Source organism: Lutjanus erythropterus, chromosome 18 (assembly GCF_056507025.1).
Source record: "Lutjanus erythropterus isolate fLutEry1 chromosome 18, fLutEry1.hap2, whole genome shotgun sequence".
Taxonomy (NCBI): Eukaryota; Metazoa; Chordata; class Actinopteri; order Lutjaniformes; family Lutjanidae; genus Lutjanus; species Lutjanus erythropterus.
In genome coordinates this window covers 29,923,224-29,941,219 of record NC_139334.1, presented here as the reverse complement: position 1 = coordinate 29,941,219, position 17,996 = coordinate 29,923,224, and the positions used below count along the sequence as shown (strand labels likewise).

At 38.3% G+C, this 17,996-nt stretch overlaps 1 protein-coding gene across 8 annotated transcripts in view; it reads left to right on the top strand.

Moving 5' to 3' along the window:
- The window catches only part of ppp2r5eb (protein phosphatase 2, regulatory subunit B', epsilon isoform b), a 77,006-nt gene extending 59,191 nt beyond the window's left edge, over nucleotides 1-17,815 (top strand). For all 8 annotated transcript variants that reach the window (XM_084743292.1, XM_084743293.1, XM_084743290.1 and 5 more), the window contains 11 exons: nucleotides 1,265-1,366; nucleotides 3,189-3,281; nucleotides 3,416-3,546; nucleotides 5,599-5,658; nucleotides 7,606-7,714; nucleotides 9,050-9,103; nucleotides 10,078-10,128; nucleotides 10,228-10,347; nucleotides 10,569-10,696; nucleotides 13,069-13,170; nucleotides 14,342-17,815. In XM_084743292.1, the coding sequence (XP_084599418.1) occupies nucleotides 1,265-1,366; nucleotides 3,189-3,281; nucleotides 3,416-3,546; nucleotides 5,599-5,658; nucleotides 7,606-7,714; nucleotides 9,050-9,103; nucleotides 10,078-10,128; nucleotides 10,228-10,347; nucleotides 10,569-10,696; nucleotides 13,069-13,170; nucleotides 14,342-14,441 (1,050 nt within the window). In that variant the 3' untranslated portion in view covers nucleotides 14,442-17,815. The remainder of the gene's footprint in view (nucleotides 1-1,264; nucleotides 1,367-3,188; nucleotides 3,282-3,415; nucleotides 3,547-5,598; nucleotides 5,659-7,605; nucleotides 7,715-9,049; nucleotides 9,104-10,077; nucleotides 10,129-10,227; nucleotides 10,348-10,568; nucleotides 10,697-13,068; nucleotides 13,171-14,341) is intronic.
- Nucleotides 17,816-17,996: the final 181 nt, after the last annotated feature.

The window sequence follows — 17,996 nt, the reverse complement described above, 5'->3', positions numbered from 1 at the left end:
TGTGTGTGTGTGTGTGTGTGTGTGTGTGTGTGTGTGTGTGTGTGGAACCATGGAAGCTAATAGTGAAAATGCAAATGACTTATGTTTACAATCTGCCTCCCAAAATAAAAGCATGACCAGAAGACACAGAGTTGGTTCAAAGTTTGGATAATATTTAATATTAACTGTTATGTTGTGACGGTTATGAATATGCTTAAATTTAAATATATGAGGGCTGTTTTTTAATCAATTACACTAACATCAAATTCATCATTTACTTTTGTATTACTCAATTAATATAACTTGTCTCATTAATATTTCAGTATTTTAATTCAGTCGTGATCCCGAAATAGACACATAAATTGTACTAAAATAAGGATAATATGTCCATGTCAAGGCTCTGTTATGACCTTAATGCAGTAATAATGATAATAATAATAATGGATCTATTTGCCTATTTATCAGATGGCTGATCAGAAAAATACTGGACCTGAAATTCAAAAGGATTTTTTTGACACGCAGAAGAATTTCTCACTAGATGTCATAGCAACTCTTTCCTTGATCTGGAGAATCAGGATTTTTATTTTATTACTTCACTTAAAACTTAAAATGGTTATGATGTGGATTTATTTCATCACTGATCAAATATGCATCAAAGATAATCACTGGAAAATGTACGTTTACGTTAATATGGAGCAAGGAAAATAACTGAAATTATTTGCAGACTAACTGTAAAAAGTAAAATGATTTTAGTCCTGTGAATATTTCTCATTTCAAGTTCTGACATCAGGAGACACCAGCTACAGAAAACAGGTGTCGTGGTCAGGTGTGATGTTCTGCAGAGCGTCTCACACCCTGAGGCAGCCATCAGAGAGGGTGTGTTCACACACTGAATCCATGTACAGAGACCAGAGGAAGAAGTGCATTTTGTTAGCGTGATACAGTTAATGTTTGCACAGTAGGTTTATTGTGTGCTTGTCGGGAATGAACAGACGGCACACACACTTCAGTAAATGAATTTGCATGAAATAGTCAGAATAAAATTCACTTTGCATTCTGTCTGGATGCTATAGAGCCACTGATGTCCAGGGAGCTAATATTTGTTTACCTGATGCACTGAGTTGTTATTGTGTATTATCAGTTTTAAAGATCTTTTAGTACTTTGGGGCTTTGTAGAGTTCATCAGGACAAGTTTCTCTTCTGTAATCATAACTCTGTTGTATTTTAGCTGATACATGTTTCCACAGTCGGATGTATTGATTGCTGTCTTTGTGTTCTGTTGCAGGTGTCTCACAACATATTCCGGACCCTTCCGCCCAGTGACAGTAATGAGTTTGACCCTGAGGAAGACGAGCCCACGCTCGAGGCCTCCTGGCCGCACTTACAGGTAAACACAGCCAAAAAAAAAAAAGTGTGTATGAATCCACTAATTAACACGTTGTGTCTTGTTTGTTTAATTGGTACACAAACAGAAATGAGCCATGTGCAACAAAACAATGGTTGATCCGTACGCCCGACAGTCCTGCACAGCTTTTCTGTCCCTGTTTAAGGGTGGGCCGATCACCAATCACACCAGTCTTCAATCTGAAGCTTTCTGTTTGTTGTTTTGCATTATTTATTCTTTTTATCTATTCTTAGCAACATTGCAGATTGAGTAGAAGTATAGAACAACTTGAAAATGATCACAAAGGTACTTGTTGTACAAGAATGTGGTCGAGATGCTGATAACAATTTGGTAATACTTTTTAAATTGATCTTAAAATCTCTTCCATTTTGCATGAAAAATTCTTTAAATGATTAATAAATTTAAAAAATTGTTTTATAGTTCAGTTCCTTTTTACCACTTGCCTGGTTGGGCAAATGAAATGCCAGATTTACTTGACCCACATGGCATTTTATTTAGAAACCTTATTGTTTAGCTGTGACTTGAATGCACCATGAATCAGGTTAATTAAAGACTTTTCTTGTGCAAACATTTACCTGCCAGCGTGGCAGATTCAGAGATTGACTCACCAAATGGAAAATCTACCTGTATTTGGTGGGTGATCCTGCTGCTTCGTCTCTACTGATTGGCCTTTATAGAGACTGCCAATCAAACTATTTAGAACAAATATCAGCTGATAACAATTGGTGACCAATCGATTGGAGCCCCCTTATCTCTGTACAGACTGGTAACCACCATGTCACGATTTAAAATTTTTAACCATGGAAATTAAAACACGTCACAGAGCTCTTCTGTGCTTCCTTCTATCAGGCAAAATAGCAGAAAACCTGTTATGTTTTTTAATTTGGATGAACTTACAATGAACCTCACTGTGACAAGACTCTGTGTTGCTGCCCAACTTGTCTTTTTTCATTTCTGTTTTGTACAGATTAAACCAACGAGACAGAGCGTGTTAATTAGTGAGCTTTAGAGGTGTTTGCAGGCCTATATCAGACAGAGCCAGGCTAGCTGTTTCCCCTTGTTTTCAGTCCTTATGCTAAGCTAGCCATTGTGTGTGTGTGTGGGGGGGGGGGGGATATGCCGTTAACCTGGTGGTTGTATTTGGCTCCTGGTGGTTGGGTGGGTTTTGTTTTGGGTCCATGTCTAGATCCAGGCTCTCTCACCTCCCCTCCTCCTTCTTTGTGTGCCTGCTGCCCAGGACTCCTTTAGAAATGAGATGCAAATCTCAAGGAGAAGCTTCCTGGTAAAACCTTTTTTTCTTTTTGTTTTGTCTCATTTGCCCAATTTTTCCAAAATCATAAACAAATTTCCCTCCCCACAAATCCAAATCCATTCACTGGCCAGTCCAAACTTTTTTACCGAGCTGTATCCATCTTACACTGAACCTTTTGTGACCTCTGACCTTTTCCCAGTCCAGTCCCAGTGTTTACAGGGTTAGTTTAAGGGCTCTCATTTCAAAGAGGAACATGTCAGTCTTTGGATTTTTATTGTATTTTTTAAATCAGCTTGTTGTTGTTCAGCAGGAGATTTGGCTCCAGCTTGTGTCCAAAGTTGATCAAAGTTTTAACAAAGTAATTTCAAAACTGAACGCACACAATATGTGACCAGTCTTCCTGCACAGCACTCAGCTGATCAAAGACGTTGGGCATTAAACTTTTAGCACAGACTTGAACCTTTTTTTCATGGTTTTACGTCAACTGTCTCTCTTATCTCCATTTCTGTCCCTCCCCCGTCCATCCTTCTCTTCTTCTGCTCCTCTCTTCAGTTGGTATATGAGTTCTTCATCCGGTTCTTGGAGAGTCAGGAATTCCAGCCCAGCATTGCCAAAAAGTACATAGACCAGAAGTTTGTCCTACAGGTGAGTCATTGAGTCAGTTCAAATATCACCTCCTTCATTCTGTCTTTGCTCTTTTCTCTCCCTTTTGTCCTGCCTGAGCCTCGTCTTTCTCTCCGTCTCTGATTGTTCTGTCTCTGTTCCTTCTTTCCGTCCAGCTCTTGGAGTTGTTTGACAGTGAGGATCCTCGGGAGAGAGACTACCTGAAGACAGTCTTGCATAGAATCTACGGCAAATTCCTGGGGCTGAGGGCTTTTATACGAAAACAGATCAATAATATTTTTCTACGGTGAGTTCTTGAAATGTCAGAAAAACCTGAAGTCTCTGTTTACTACCTTCTGATAGAGATTTATTGTCACCATAACCAGCAACATGATTCTTTGCAACATGTATGCATTTTTATTGCCTTGACACATTTTAACTAAAGCTTTTTTCCCTCATTTAGTTTCTAATATACGATATAAAAGTCAAAAAAGGTAAAGCCATTTAGTATGTGACATAATGAGAGGAGCAGTTCCTCTTAGAAATACATGCAAGATGGAAAACAACATTTATCCTCTGACCAGGTTAATACATTTGAGTGTTTTTATGGGAGTGTCTAATATTTTTAATATTACTAACCAAAAGTTATGAGTCCTGCAGTGGCAGGGAAGGAAAATTATGTGCTAAATGCTGTAATTACAGTGGTTTGTGGATGAATTGTTCTTGGACATGGGCCTTATTTACACAAGACTAGTATCACCAGGCAACCTTCAGTAATTTGTAATCACTGCAGAGGTTGTCTCTGGTCCTAATCTCATGCAAATGTGCCATGTCCATAATTTGTAAAGTAAAATTTTGTACCACAAATTACCTACCATACTTCGCCAAACAAAGGGGTCATTTGATAATATTTATACGTGTGAATCAGCATCGCAGTGATTTCAGGTTGAAATTTTTGTCTACATCTGATTTATTTTGTCAAACATTTAAATGTGTGTGATCATGGTAGTGCTGTGAGATCAGCTACACTTAAGTTTAAAATGAGTGATGATGACAAATAAAGTTTGGAGCAACAAAAAGTACAGTCACAAAACATCTGTGACATGATCTAAAAGGGCTGCAGATACACATTCAGGCTTCTATTGCATCCTGAAAATGGGCAGTACAGCTCTAAAGTATATTATTAATGTGAAAGCAGAAGAAAAGATTCTCCCCTTCTGAAACCTTGATGTTGCATGGAGTCTTAATATCATATCAGCTGGATAATGTCATTAAAATCGACTTAAATACAGACTTTGTTTATCCCATGCAAATGTACTGCACACAACTCCTATACAAACACGGCAGGTTGTAGTGTTTGGTTGATCGTCTGTACTTGGATCAGCTGTTGATTCTGCTCCTCAGTCAGCCCAGCAGCTCCAGTTCACGGTGGAGACCTGAATGTCTGAATCAGCCTTCAGCTTGTTGAACTATCTGCAGCTTTGATTACATCATCATAGCAATTTTAAGTCTCACAACCGAACAACATTCCTCTTAAAACGGCAGTTTAGGTTTGCACTAAGTATGTGAAACTTGTGAGTGTTAATGGGGTTTGAAAAAGCATCTTTCTTTCAGAGCACACAGTATTCCTCAGTATGCAAATGCACAGGTGCACACACACACACACGCTAAAAATACAGCAGGTATTTTTCCGGCGAACTCTCAAGAGTGTTTAAAAGGTCCCTGAACAACATGAGAGACAGTTTTAGAAGAACATTTCTCCTTATATTCATTTACTATTTTAAACAAACTAAATGATAGCATAGTTGGGGACAAGGAAGACAATTACTGGTACAGTTTATTCACAGATAGGGCTGCAACTAAAGATTATTTTTGTCATTGATTACTTTGCCAGTTACCTTCAGTATTTATCAGTTAATCATTTAGTGTCTAAAATGTCATAAAAGCCCAAAGTGACTCCTTGAAATGACTTTTGTCTGGCAGATAGTCCAAAACTCAAACTCTCCTTTTACTGTCAAAAATGACAAAGGAATTCCTCAAATTTAAATCAGCTGAAACAAGAAGATGTTTGACATATCTGCTTGAGAAGTGAAATGATTAATTTTCTATCAACTAATCGTTAATTGTTGCAGCTCTGTTCTGAGAATTCGGTGTGCCTCAAATTCACACCAAAACCATCCCATGAATTTTTTTTTTTGTTTTGAAGGAGAAAATTTATGAAAGTCAGAGTTTCTGCCAGTCATGTGTAGTTTTTAGTCGATGTGTTCGCTTCACAGATCTGCTTTGCTGGTGTGTTTTAGTTGTTTAACCTTTTTTGACTCCTGTCTTTTGTCTCCTCTCCTGTCTGTCTGCTCTGCAGTTTTGTTTATGAGACGGAGCACTTCAACGGGGTGGCTGAGTTGCTGGAGATCCTGGGGAGGTATGTGGAGGCCTCCGACCCTCAGACACACATTTACACTCTGCTCTGTCAGCTGATGCTTTTAGCCGGAGACACACAGACCTGAGAGCACCGGCAGAGCTGAACTCAGCCCTGCTATCTGCCTGGTTTTGTGTAGTTATAACAATATGAGCATGTTCTTATATTTTATGTACTCAAGGTTGAAATTTTTTGTAAGAGAGTCCTCAGAACGCGAAATATTGATGATAAAGGGTAAAAACTCAGATGTTGAGTGATGTGGCTCCAAATAAACGGGATTGTAAGAGTGTAGAGATGTTAGGTTCAGGGTAGTCAGTGGCAGAGTTTGATTTGTAGATAAGAAATATATTAATCCTTTCAGTTCAACAGTCTTTAATCCATTTTAATCCATTAAAAAAAAGACCTGACTTGAACAGACAGTTTATCAGCTTTGTGTCAGGAGTTGCATGGCGTCGTTTGACTTGCAGACGGCGTTGAGGGCGATTTTCTCAGACTGATAACAGTATTTGCTTATATTTGTATTAAAAAAATAAATGAAATATGTCTGAAATATATCCGGATAATCCCTTCATTGCTGCTTCTTTGCTCTTGACGATTTAATAGAACGTTCAGCCAGACTCAATTTAAAAGATGACACCTTGACAGGTTCTATTTCCTGCGTTCAGGAGTTATTCTGGGGATCAAACTGTGATCCACAGGCCTGAAGAAGTGCAGAATGAATCCATTAATTTATCAACAGAAGATTAACAAGCGACAATTATGATGATCAGTTTTCCAGTTTGTGTAAGCTTAACCATTTACAGTACTGTTGTGCGCTGTCTGTCCTGACCCAGTGATACATTTAACATTTCTGGTAGCAGCTAAGTAGGTCGTGCTACTGAAATTTAACCTTAAACGGTTTTAATGAGATCCAAAAAAAAAAAAAAAAAAAAAACAGGTAATAAACTGATTTAGGGCTGCAACTAATGACTGTTGTCATTGTCAGTTATTATGTTAATTATTTTCTTCATTTATCAGTTAGTTGTTTGGTCCATAAAATGTCAGAAGACGGTGAAGAATCTTGATCATGGTCCAAGATGATGTCCTCAGATGTCTGGCTGTGGATTTTTACATTTTAGACGCTAAAATCTGAGAATTTAAACATTTTTTTAAACATCTGTAAGTTGTTGGTGCCCAAACTTTTTCTGTCTGCCTCCTTTTGTGGATAGAAATATTTTTAACACCTTGACCACCTCTGAATGCACATAACTGTAATGTTGTCTGTTATTAATACAAAACTGAAGCTTTTCTATGTATAAGAGGAACAAGTGAAGGCATTAGATTTAAAACCACATTTTCTTTTATTACTTTGTATTTGCTCTTTTATAAAAGTCTAGTTTATTAAATCTTAAATACTTTTCTCTTTGTCTGATTCAAGTTGAATCCCCTGGGTTTAACGTTTGGACGTCCACTGCCAGTGATGTGAAGGCGTCATTTAAGGCCCTGATACTCTCTAAACCTATGAATCATTATTATTATTATTTTTCTACTTTTTAGTCCAAATTTGAAATAGATGACCTGAAATAATCTTTAGTTGACAAACCCTGCTGAGAACAACATTGAAATGCTTAACTCTTAGCAGCTAAATTTATTTTTACACTTTGTCCTTCCACGAAAAGCTTGTATGAAAACATTAAAAGCCTCAGTAAAGGTCTGCAGTGCTGTAGTTTGTTTCAGGAGCTTTTAAGGAGCATCACGTCTTCTTCTCTCTGGGCCTGAGGGTTAGAGCAGATCTCTTCCATCAGTTACGTCTCTTTATTTCTCCTCCAGGCTCCGTCGCTCATATAAACATCTTTTTGTCTGCTGCTCATTGATCTTCCACTTCACAGGGTCACAATGAAACTCTTTCATGTGTTCATGTTTAATTTATCTGTATTTTCTCCTCTTTCTTTCTCTTTCTTTCTCTCCCAGTATAATCAATGGTTTCGCTCTGCCGCTGAAAGCGGAGCATAAACAGTTTCTGGTCAAAGTGTTGATCCCCCTCCACACTGTCAGGAGTCTGTCCCTCTTCCACGCACAGGTAATGTCTATGTTTATGTGATGTATATGTGTGTTTGTGTGTTAAGTTCTATTTGGTAGCATACGTGAGCCTGAAACTTTATTTTAGTTCTTTGATACCTGTGAACTCCCTGAAATTACAGTTATGAAAAAAAAGTAAGTAAGTAATGTACAGAGCTGCTGGTGATCATTAACAATAGTGTAAAAAGTTTAAAGTCATGCAGGTGTGTGTGTGTGTGTCATGCATTTACTTATAGCTTACCATCCCCTTTTTAAAAAATGAGACCTGGATAATTTCACACATAGAAAATCAAAGCTGTGGTATTTAGTTTCTTCTCGGCCAGTAAATGCAAAATAAAAGTGCAGGAGTTTCAATTCATTTATTTATTTATAAGGACAACAGTCATTAATCAGCATTTCTGTAAGTGTGTCAGTGTTAGCCAGCTGGCTGGTTTTCAACTGCAGTCCTTTGGTGAGATGTTTTGAAACCTATAAAGTGCTAAAATTTACAGCACGAAGACAACAGTGCTTCACAGAGACGTCAACAAAACAAGAATCCTTCAAGACTAAAAACACCAGTCATGCAGAGCAAAAAGAAACAAAGCAAATCAAGCAATACTGACACAGCTACCTTTTGATACACAGAGCAGCAGCAGTTTCCACAAATAAAATACAATAATCGTTATTTTAATGTGGAGTTGCCATAAATTAGGGATGTGCAATAAATATCAGGGCTAATAAATCATCACTGATAAATATTAGCTATTATGATTTGAGATTATATCAAAGCATTTAATATAAATTCTTAGGTAGAACTAGAAAAATAGATGATCAGCGTGGAACCTGCTCCCCATCAACATTAGACAGATCAAAAACTGACATTCCTTCAGAAGGTCATTAAAACTAAAACTGATGAATTGCATGAGTTTTTTTATGGCACTTCTGGAACCTTTTCGTTTTTATTTTTTTAATTTTGTGTGGTGTGCTTGTGACAGTTTAGTTTCCATTTTAGGTTATTGTTACTCATTACTTCATGTGTAGAGTCATTTCATTTATTTTATGGTTTTAATTTTGGGCTGTATTTTATTGCCTCATTGATACTGTGACTTTAAATTGTTGTCTTTTTATTGTTTTTGTGTGGACCCCAGGAAAATTAGTGACCACTTTGTGAATGCTAATTTATAGCTTTATAAAGAATAAAGAATCATAATGCACAAGTACACAATTTTGAACTTTATCAGGTTAAAATGATCATTTTTAACAAACATTTATAGTTGCAGTTTTGGTTTATAGCTGTCGTAAGCTAAGCTCAAGTTCTACAGTGTGTTCTAACATGTTCTCTCTCCTCTCCCTGCAGTTGGCGTATTGCATTGTACAGTTCCTAGAGAAAGACCCAACATTAACAGAACCAGTAAGTATCAACTAAAACCAACAGTAGGATCAACTGTCGGTGACTAATAATAGTGCTGTTTGTTTGTTTGCCAGACTGGACCATTACATGGACTGTAAACCAACAGTCTGTACTGTGGTATTATAGTCTGAACACAGAGCATTTGTTCTCTGTCGGCTCCAGAAACTTTGAACACGTTCAGAAATTGCTGAATAAAATATTTTGGGTGATGAGCCAATCATAGTCCAGAGCTGCTACATACAGATCTTTTCCTGCAGTTGATAGTTGAAGCTCAGGTCTGTCAGAAATGGTGCAGACGGCGCCTCACTGAGGTGAAAGGAGGACTTTCATGAAATGATGGTTACATTTGGAGTCACATGGTGCCCCTCTTCAGTGTCTCCCTGTGGCTTTAATAAAAAATAATCTAGAAATAAGTAACATTATATTTTATGACATTTAAATTTTCATTTATCTAGGTCTTAGGTTTAAAGTGGAGTGCTTCCTGGACTAACAATGCTTTTTTTTTTAGTTGCTCTTTGGACAGGGACTCTTATGTACCCCAAAATCACAAAAAACTCCAAGGCACTCAGTTTTACAATAATAAAAAATGCCGTTATTGTCACAGCATGGTCATCTTAAACCTTAAAGTCTTAAGTTTTCCCATGCCATGACCTTGGAGGTTTTTGTGATTTTTTATTTATTTATTTTTTTTAGTAAAAATGTGTAGCCTTCATCTGGGGCTTGGTGTCTTTTCCTCTACATTTTGCTGTTGGCTCGTCTTGACTAGCTATGGATGCCAAATCAAAAAAAAAGTCTCCAACTAAAATATAAAAATGACTGTAGCTCCAGACAGATTTTACTTTCCTTTGAGAGTAAAGTTTGCAGACCCCTGGGAATAAAAGACAGACTAAAGTGGTGGACTTTTGACTTGAGTGAAAAACAAACGATCAGAAGAGTCAGCATGAACTCAGCCTGTGTCTATTCTTCCTCTTCAGGTCATCAGAGGCTTACTGAAGTTCTGGCCAAAAACCTGCAGTCAAAAAGAGGTGAGGCGTGTCGTCTCAGTTTGTTTGAACTGGACGTGTGTGTAAACTGTGTGTGTTTGTGCGCGTGTAGTAATGCTTCGGTCCTGTGCTGCCGTGCAGGTGATGTTTCTAGGGGAGCTGGAGGAAATCCTGGACGTCATCGAACCCACACAGTTCGTCAAGATCCAGGAGCCGCTCTTCAAACAGATCTCCAGATGTGTCTCCAGCCCACACTTCCAGGTCAGGAACTGTCCAGGGCTGATTCACTATCTATGATTTATGTGCAGTGTGGTACTGAAACAGAATTATTCAGGACTTTGTAACACAGTTTGGTTTAAGGGGAACGCTTGCTCTTTTTAAAGTTTCTGTATATAAAAAGATATTTGTATGACAACATCAAGTGTTCCCTTTAAAACTCCAGAGACACTGAGTCCAGTTTGTGTTTGTCTCTCGTGTCCCAGGTTGCAGAGCGAGCTCTGTACTACTGGAACAACGAGTACATCATGAGTCTGATCGAGGAGAACTCCAGCGTCATCCTGCCCATCATGTTCGCCAGCCTCTACAGGATCTCCAAAGAGCACTGGAACCCGTGAGTGACGTTAAAAAGAACTTTGTGTCATGAATGAAACCCATTCTTTTCGGTTTTTGTAGATGCATTTCACCCTGATTTTATTTTCCCACACTCAGTCATGTGGCGTCTCTGGATTTCTGCTGATCGGCGGCATTATCAGCAGCCCTGCTCTGTGTGTTTGCCTGAAGTACACACTAAGCTCTGTTTGCCACATGTGGACTCTGTTTACTGTAAACAGCAGAGACTCATTGCTGCAGAAAACAGAATCCGTAGAGCACTAGAAAAATAATTTCAGGTGAAAATGAGTTAAAACAAGTATGTGGTTAATATGCCACTATACATGAAGTACTTAAAGAAATATGATGTGTCCTTGAGAGATTATTTTTAAAAGTGCTCGTCCTCTGACACTGAATGACCAACCACAGATTCTTTAAGTCTGTCAGACCTGGAGACGCAGAGTCAAACTCACTCCATCTGACGACATAGTAAAGGCTTTTCAACATTCATTGGTTTTAGATTAGTTTGAATGGTCATGATAAGTTACACTTTTATTATAAATTCAAGTTGTTTTAAAATTCTGATAAAAAGGGGACTCTGCTGCCCCCCTTTAACACTCCCACTTCCTGCAATTATTTGGCAAATTTGAGCATAAATTCCATTCTTCTGTTCTGCTGGAAGCTACATGGTCTGATACCAATCACAGGATCTATTTGAAGTCTTCCATTTATCGTTCAGCGTTATTATGTGCATAAAACAACTGGATTTTCGCATCTAATTATTATAAAATGTTGTAATGATAGAGAAGAAAGTATTTAGAGTTAAGCATATGTCTTTCACTAAAGGAAAATAAGAAAAAAATAGAAACTTTCCTGTCCCTTCCTGTTTTAAACAATCTTGGTGGCCATTCAGGTATAGATTTTTAGATTTTAATTTACAAGATGAACTTGAATGCACCCTTTGGCACGTGCTTTACTGTACAAAGCAATGTAGATGTCAGAGTTTACGAGGTGTACCTGAATGTGCCGTGACGTCCCTGTACACGTGTGTGTGTGTGCGTGTGTGTGTGCGTGTGCGTGTCAAACTCTGACGACAGAAGCAGCGTAAAAGACACCCAAACGTTCACCCGCCACTGAGACACATGAGCCCTCCCAGATTTACTCTCATCACCCTGCTGCTTCATCATCTGATCAGATTTCTGATCAGCACCGATGAAACTTATTAAAACCAATATTGACCGATAACAGTCAATGGGTGATCAATCGGGCGCCCCGACTTGAAGTCTTACAGGTTTGAGCCTGTTTCATGTAGGCCAGTGGAATGAGTGTGACAATGATGAATATGACTTACAGGCTGCAAATCTCGTTTATTTTCATCATCAATTAATCAGCTGATTATATTCTCTGTTAATTGATCCCTTGTTTGGTTTATAAAATGCCAGGAAGTGGTGACAAATATCGATCAGTGTTTTCCAAAGCCCAAGATGACGTCCTCTAATGTCTTGTTTTGTCCACAACTCAAAGATTGTTTTCTGTCACCTGAAAATATTCACATTAAAGAGGCTGAAATCAGAGAGTTTTGACTTTTTTTCCCTTAAAAAACAAAACAAAACTAAAAAAACTAAAACCGATCAATCAGTTATCATAATATAATATATTCCTCTATTAGTCCCACGATGGGTAACCTACGAAGTGGATGGCAAAAATATAAAGAAGCATCAATAAAAAAATATAAAAATAAAATATAAAAATATAAGTAAGAGAAAATATAAAAATATGAACAGTATATACAATAGTTGGTGAGTAATTTCATAATAATTTAATCAATTAATCATTGCAGCTCTATTGATTTATGTAGAGAAAATACACACAAGAGTTTGCTGATGCTATCATGCTAACCTTTATTTCACTAAAATTCAACTTTTATAATTTTTTTATTGGTTGCTTCCCTTATCACTGTTCATTCTTTTTTTTCTTTTTTTTTAATAAAAATGTGTTGTACAGGAAGTGAACTTTTTTATTTTCTGGAGAGAATGAAGGAACAGGCTTTGATTCAGATGCAGGAGTTAGATCCTGTTTCTTAACCTTTAATGAGGAGAACACGGTCCACTCTCCTGTCAGAGAAATCTGTGGATTGGACGTCTTCACAAGCTGGAATCTGTGCTGCAAACACAATAATAAAAAAATATACTTTTTAATTGTTCAAAGTATAAGTAATCATTAAGAATTGTAACCCATGAGTTTCTCTTTAAATGAATTTGTCCATGTTTTCTTGTTTTGTGCAGTCGTGGACTCTTCAGTAGTTATAAAGGTTTATAGCGGGTGTAATAGAGGATGTTCTGTCACCAGTCGTTAACTGTGATCTCTGTTCTCTGTCGTCTCTCCTTGTCGCAGGGCGATCGTGGCGTTGGTGTACAACGTACTGAAGGCCTTCATGGAGATGAACAGTACCTTATTTGATGAACTCACAGCCACTTACAAGTCGGACCGCCAGCGGTGAGAAGCTGCTCACACTCACACCATCATCATCCTCATCCTCATCCTCTCATCCTCATCATCGTCACTGACTGAGGCTTTAATGAATAATGTGATAGTTTATGATCCCTGCAGGGAAGCTGCTCGACACCACAACAGTGTTACTATCATCATCACGCTTCACACACATCAGTGTTAATATGAGCTGAAGTGATAAACGGAGCAGCAGAAAGACGAGCAGAGAGAAGAGAAGAGAAGGTCTTAGAGTCGACTTTTTCAATTTGAAACTCCCACACTCTGTGCAAAAAAAGCCACAAAATCATGTAAAAACTAAAAAAAGAATATGAACTTTCCCTTTAATGTCTGACCCACATAGATTTAGGTTTGCTTTTTTTTAGTCTTTTCCCCCTAATTAACTCCCAAAAAACAAATGGTAAAATAATATTCTTCGAAGATTTAAGTTGGAAATTTACAAGAAAAAAAGCACAAATTAAAGAGAAGAAAAAAGTTGAATATTCTTTGAGATTGTAAAATATAGGTTTGTGAGAAAAAAATCAGAAATCAGAGATTAAAGTCTCAGCTGTATGAGAAAAACCCTCAAATTGAAGAAAAAAAGACTAAGTTTTCTAAGATTATAAAGTCACAAACATACAAGCAAAACAAAGAAAAACAGATATTCTTTGATATCTAAGTGATAAATTCATATAGAAATTTCATATATAAACAAAACAGGCACAGTTGTACTTTTGACAGAAAGTTTTAAAGTATTTATTACTTAAATTAAATATATACAAATAATACTTTTAGTCGATTATTTTACCTTTACAATGAACTGTCATGAGTTTATGAGTTTACTCGTAGGATCTCTGTGATTTTTTTTGAGCAGGGATCAGAAATTTTCCAGTTGTCAGGAATGCAGGATTAGTTTTGTTCATGTTAAGTAAAGAAAGATGCTGATTTAAAAGTGCAGTTCCATTTCATCAGTCAGTACAGCCACGTCTCTCGTTGTGGAAAAATAAAACCCACATTCGTCGTCTCACCATCGACGCTCTGACTGGTCTCACCAGCCATGGGAATGACATCAGACTTCTCTGAATCATGGAACAAATCAGAGACGTGTGCAGAGCCTCACATGTTTATGTCTCCAAACGCGCAATAAAACGTCGTCCTCCATGTTGTTTTTCCGTTTCAGTGAGAAGAAGAAGGAGAAGGAGCGGGAGGAGCTCTGGAAGAAGCTGGAGGACTTGGAGCTGAAGCGGGGCCTTAGGAGCGACGGGATCATCCCAACTTAACGAAGACAGCGCCGCGCTCCCCTCTGCCCCTCCCCACCTCCTCCTCTCCCCCCTCCCCCGTGACTCCCCCTCCTCCCTCCACCCTCACCCCGACTCCCCCCTCCACATCAGCCATGTCTGCCCAGAGCTCTGAGAAATCCCCGATACAGGCCATCGTCTCTGGATCGACACGGAGCGCCGCTGGTTTCTTAATTGTTTTTTTTTTCTTATGTTTTTTTTTCTCCTGTGTTTGTGCGACTTACTTTACAGTAGATTCATCACGTCTGTTTTCATTATTTCAACAGCACTGTAAATAATTATTTTTTTCTTTTTTTTTTCCCTTAAACTGATATTATTGCAAACGGAAAAACAAAACAATAATAATAAAAAAAGGAAGAAAAAAATAGAAAATGAGAAAATGACTTGTGTGGGAGGGGAATTTAAAACAAAAAAAAAAACAACTTTTGGACTGTAGGACATGAAATGAACTCTTGGAAAACAAAAAACAAAAAAAAAAAAGAGAAGATAGATTGATTTTAACTTCATCCCACTCTTCTTCAGTACAGTCCCGTATGTAATTTTTATTTTCCTGGTTCTCCTCTTTGCTTTTCCTCTCGTCGCCTCCATCTTTCTGTTCCCTCCTTCCCTCCCTCCTCTGTCACTTCTGCCCCTGTGTGGGACGTCCGGACTGATAATGGGTCCCCTCTCTCTCCCCCTGCCTCCTCTCTGGCCCCGCCCACCTGTTCACAGGTTCTCCTTCCTGTTTTAAACAGGGAAAAAATGCTGAACAAAAACACATTTAAAAATGACAACAGGGACTTTCTCAGTACACAAACATCTCTGTGAGTGTGTTTACATGCGACTTCATGAAAGGGTTAATTGTACAGGGGGAAAACTTTTTTTGATAAATTGTTTGCTTCAGTTATTAATTTTTTGTGCTCAATATATTTATTTTCTTCCTTCAAAAGTGTATATGGTGGAGGCACTGTATTAGATTTTTGCTGATATCCGATATGCAGACAGACATAAAGACAAAAATTGCCCTCAAAAGCGCTTTCAGTGTGAGCTAGCAGCAGAAAAAAAAGTTTGGTTTGCTTTGGCTGTAACAGCTCTGCAGTGTAGGGAAGCTTCTGTCTGTAAAATTGAAGCATGTGCGCTCACTGTTTCCTGTAAACATAACTTGAATCTGAGCAGGAATGGCGGACTCCGCCACTGACCTGTGCCGTCAAGATTGAGGTTTGAAATCGTGAAAAGTTAGGATTTGAACTTGAACCACAGTTGTGTACTCAAGTCAAGCCAGCTTTATTTTTTATAGCACAGAAAAATTAATAATTTACATGAAGGGCTTTTACAGTCTGTGGAAGTCGAGGGTTTTCTCCCTCCAGTGGAAGCACTGACGCTGACACTGGCAGCCTCCTCTCCACTCGCCAACTGAGTGAAAATCTACATTGGCGAATAAAACAACACACAACAAAAACACAATCGAACACAAACGTTTGTTTTGCATCATTTCTGCACACTGGTGGCAGCCTGCAAAGTAAGACTGTAAATAATTGTAGATCAGTTAGATCAATCTAAAAGGAAGAATTGTAGATCGATTAGATCAACCGAAATGGAAAAATGAACTTATGTTTAGAAAATTGACTTTGAGGTGGAGCTGCACAGGAGAGATTGGCTTTTTTATGACTGCCGTGATCAATGCCATATTCATGTCTTCATCAAGGCATCAAACTAATCAACTGTTGATTTTTTACAAATCCAGACTCACTAGTCAAACAGTGGCAAAGCTGTCAGAGCAAAATTCAAAAATGTCTCTGTCGAATCGAGATGGCAGAATCAATAATCAAATCGAATCATGGATTTTGAGATTTGTGACACCCCTGATAATTTTCCACGCATATTAACTTGAACCAACTAGCTGTAACAAATTTAAATGTTCTCTAAGATTGAAGTTATAAATTCATAACAAAAAACTAAAAAACATTCTGGAAATATCCTCTGGGTTAAAAAGTCATGTTTAAGACAAAAAAACAAATTTGCTGGAAAAAAAATCAGATATTTTCTGAGATTAAAGTGAATTTACAAGAAAAAATAATGTAATAAAAACAAAAATCTCTGAGTTTTAGTCATAAATAAACTAAGGGAACAAAATAAGAATATTGAATGCACAGAAAATTAATTGACTTTAACGTTTTACCACAAACTTTTCCCCCTGATACTCGTCTCCTGACCTGACCAGGGATACTCGTCGAGCGTTGTTGTATCCTGTTTTGTCGTCGCTTGGATGAGCTCACATCCTGTTTACCATCATTTATTTTTCCTGTTTTGTGACCCGTCTGACTTCCTGTCATGAACGCATGTAAATGCACTCAGTCACACACATCCTCCTCCTTTATCTCCTCCAAAAAAAAAAACAAAAACAAAAGGACTACTTCTCAGCTACTTACTTTCCTCCTTCCCTCCATCTTCTTTTTTCTCTTTCTTCTTTTTTTTGACCCCTCCCTCCTGACTTGCCGTACCAGGTGTCCCTGGTATCAGTCTGGCACTGGTACCCTCCGGCCATAACGGGGACTTTCAAACAAAAACAAACAAACAAACAAAAAAGTCTTCAGAGGAGCGCCAAAAATCTTCCTCCCTGTTGTGAAAAAGACGAGCGCCCCGCCTCGCCTCACCCCACTCCTCCTCCTCCTCCTCCTCCTCCTCCTCCCCTCCGCCCACCGGGGGGCGCCGCGTTGACTTCACAGTATTACAACAACAACAGTGACAAAAAAAGACAACCCTGTACATTGTTATTGAATGCAGTACACTGATAATCTTGTATCTTGTAGTAATTTAGCCTATGTTTTTTGCTTAGGAAACTGTGGAGAGGAGTATCCAGTATATAAAGAGGTATTATGGAACAAGACTTCCTGGTATTTATGATAGTGTTTCCCCCCTTTTAGTCTGTTTTTTCTTTTCTGTCTCTCACTCCTCCCTCTTCTCTTGGTTTTTATCTCATTTTGGATATTTTGATGAAGTTTCTTTTGACCATTGGATATATTTTTTTTAGTTGGGGAGGGAGGGAGGGTGGTGAGGGAGGGAGAGGGGGGTGAGGGGTGAGGGCAGGTAGGCAGGGAGTCAGGGGTCAGAGGTCAGAGGGGGGAGGGAGGGAGGGAGGGAGGGGGAGTAGAGAGGGGGAAAAGGCACGGAGCAGACCACTTTGCCCTGTTTGGGAGTGTGAGAGTGAAACCTCCCCCCTCCTCCCTCGCAGAATTAATGTGTGCTTTAGAACGGCCCAGATATAATATGATTTAAAAACTGAAAAAAAGATAAAAAAGGGTTGGAGAAATACAAATGTTTAATTATTTTAAAAAATAAAGAGATATTAAATTAAACCTGTTTTGTGATAAAGCCCAGACGCTGGATTGCTTTTATTTACTGGGTTCACAGGTGGTGTGTGTGTGTGTGTGTGTGTGTGTGTGTGTGTGTGTGTGAGTGTGAGTGTGTGTGTGTGTGTGTGAGTGTGAGAATGTGTGAGTGAGAGTTAAACCTGAAACATCTGTCAATATAAACAGATGTTACATTTAAAAGAAAGGT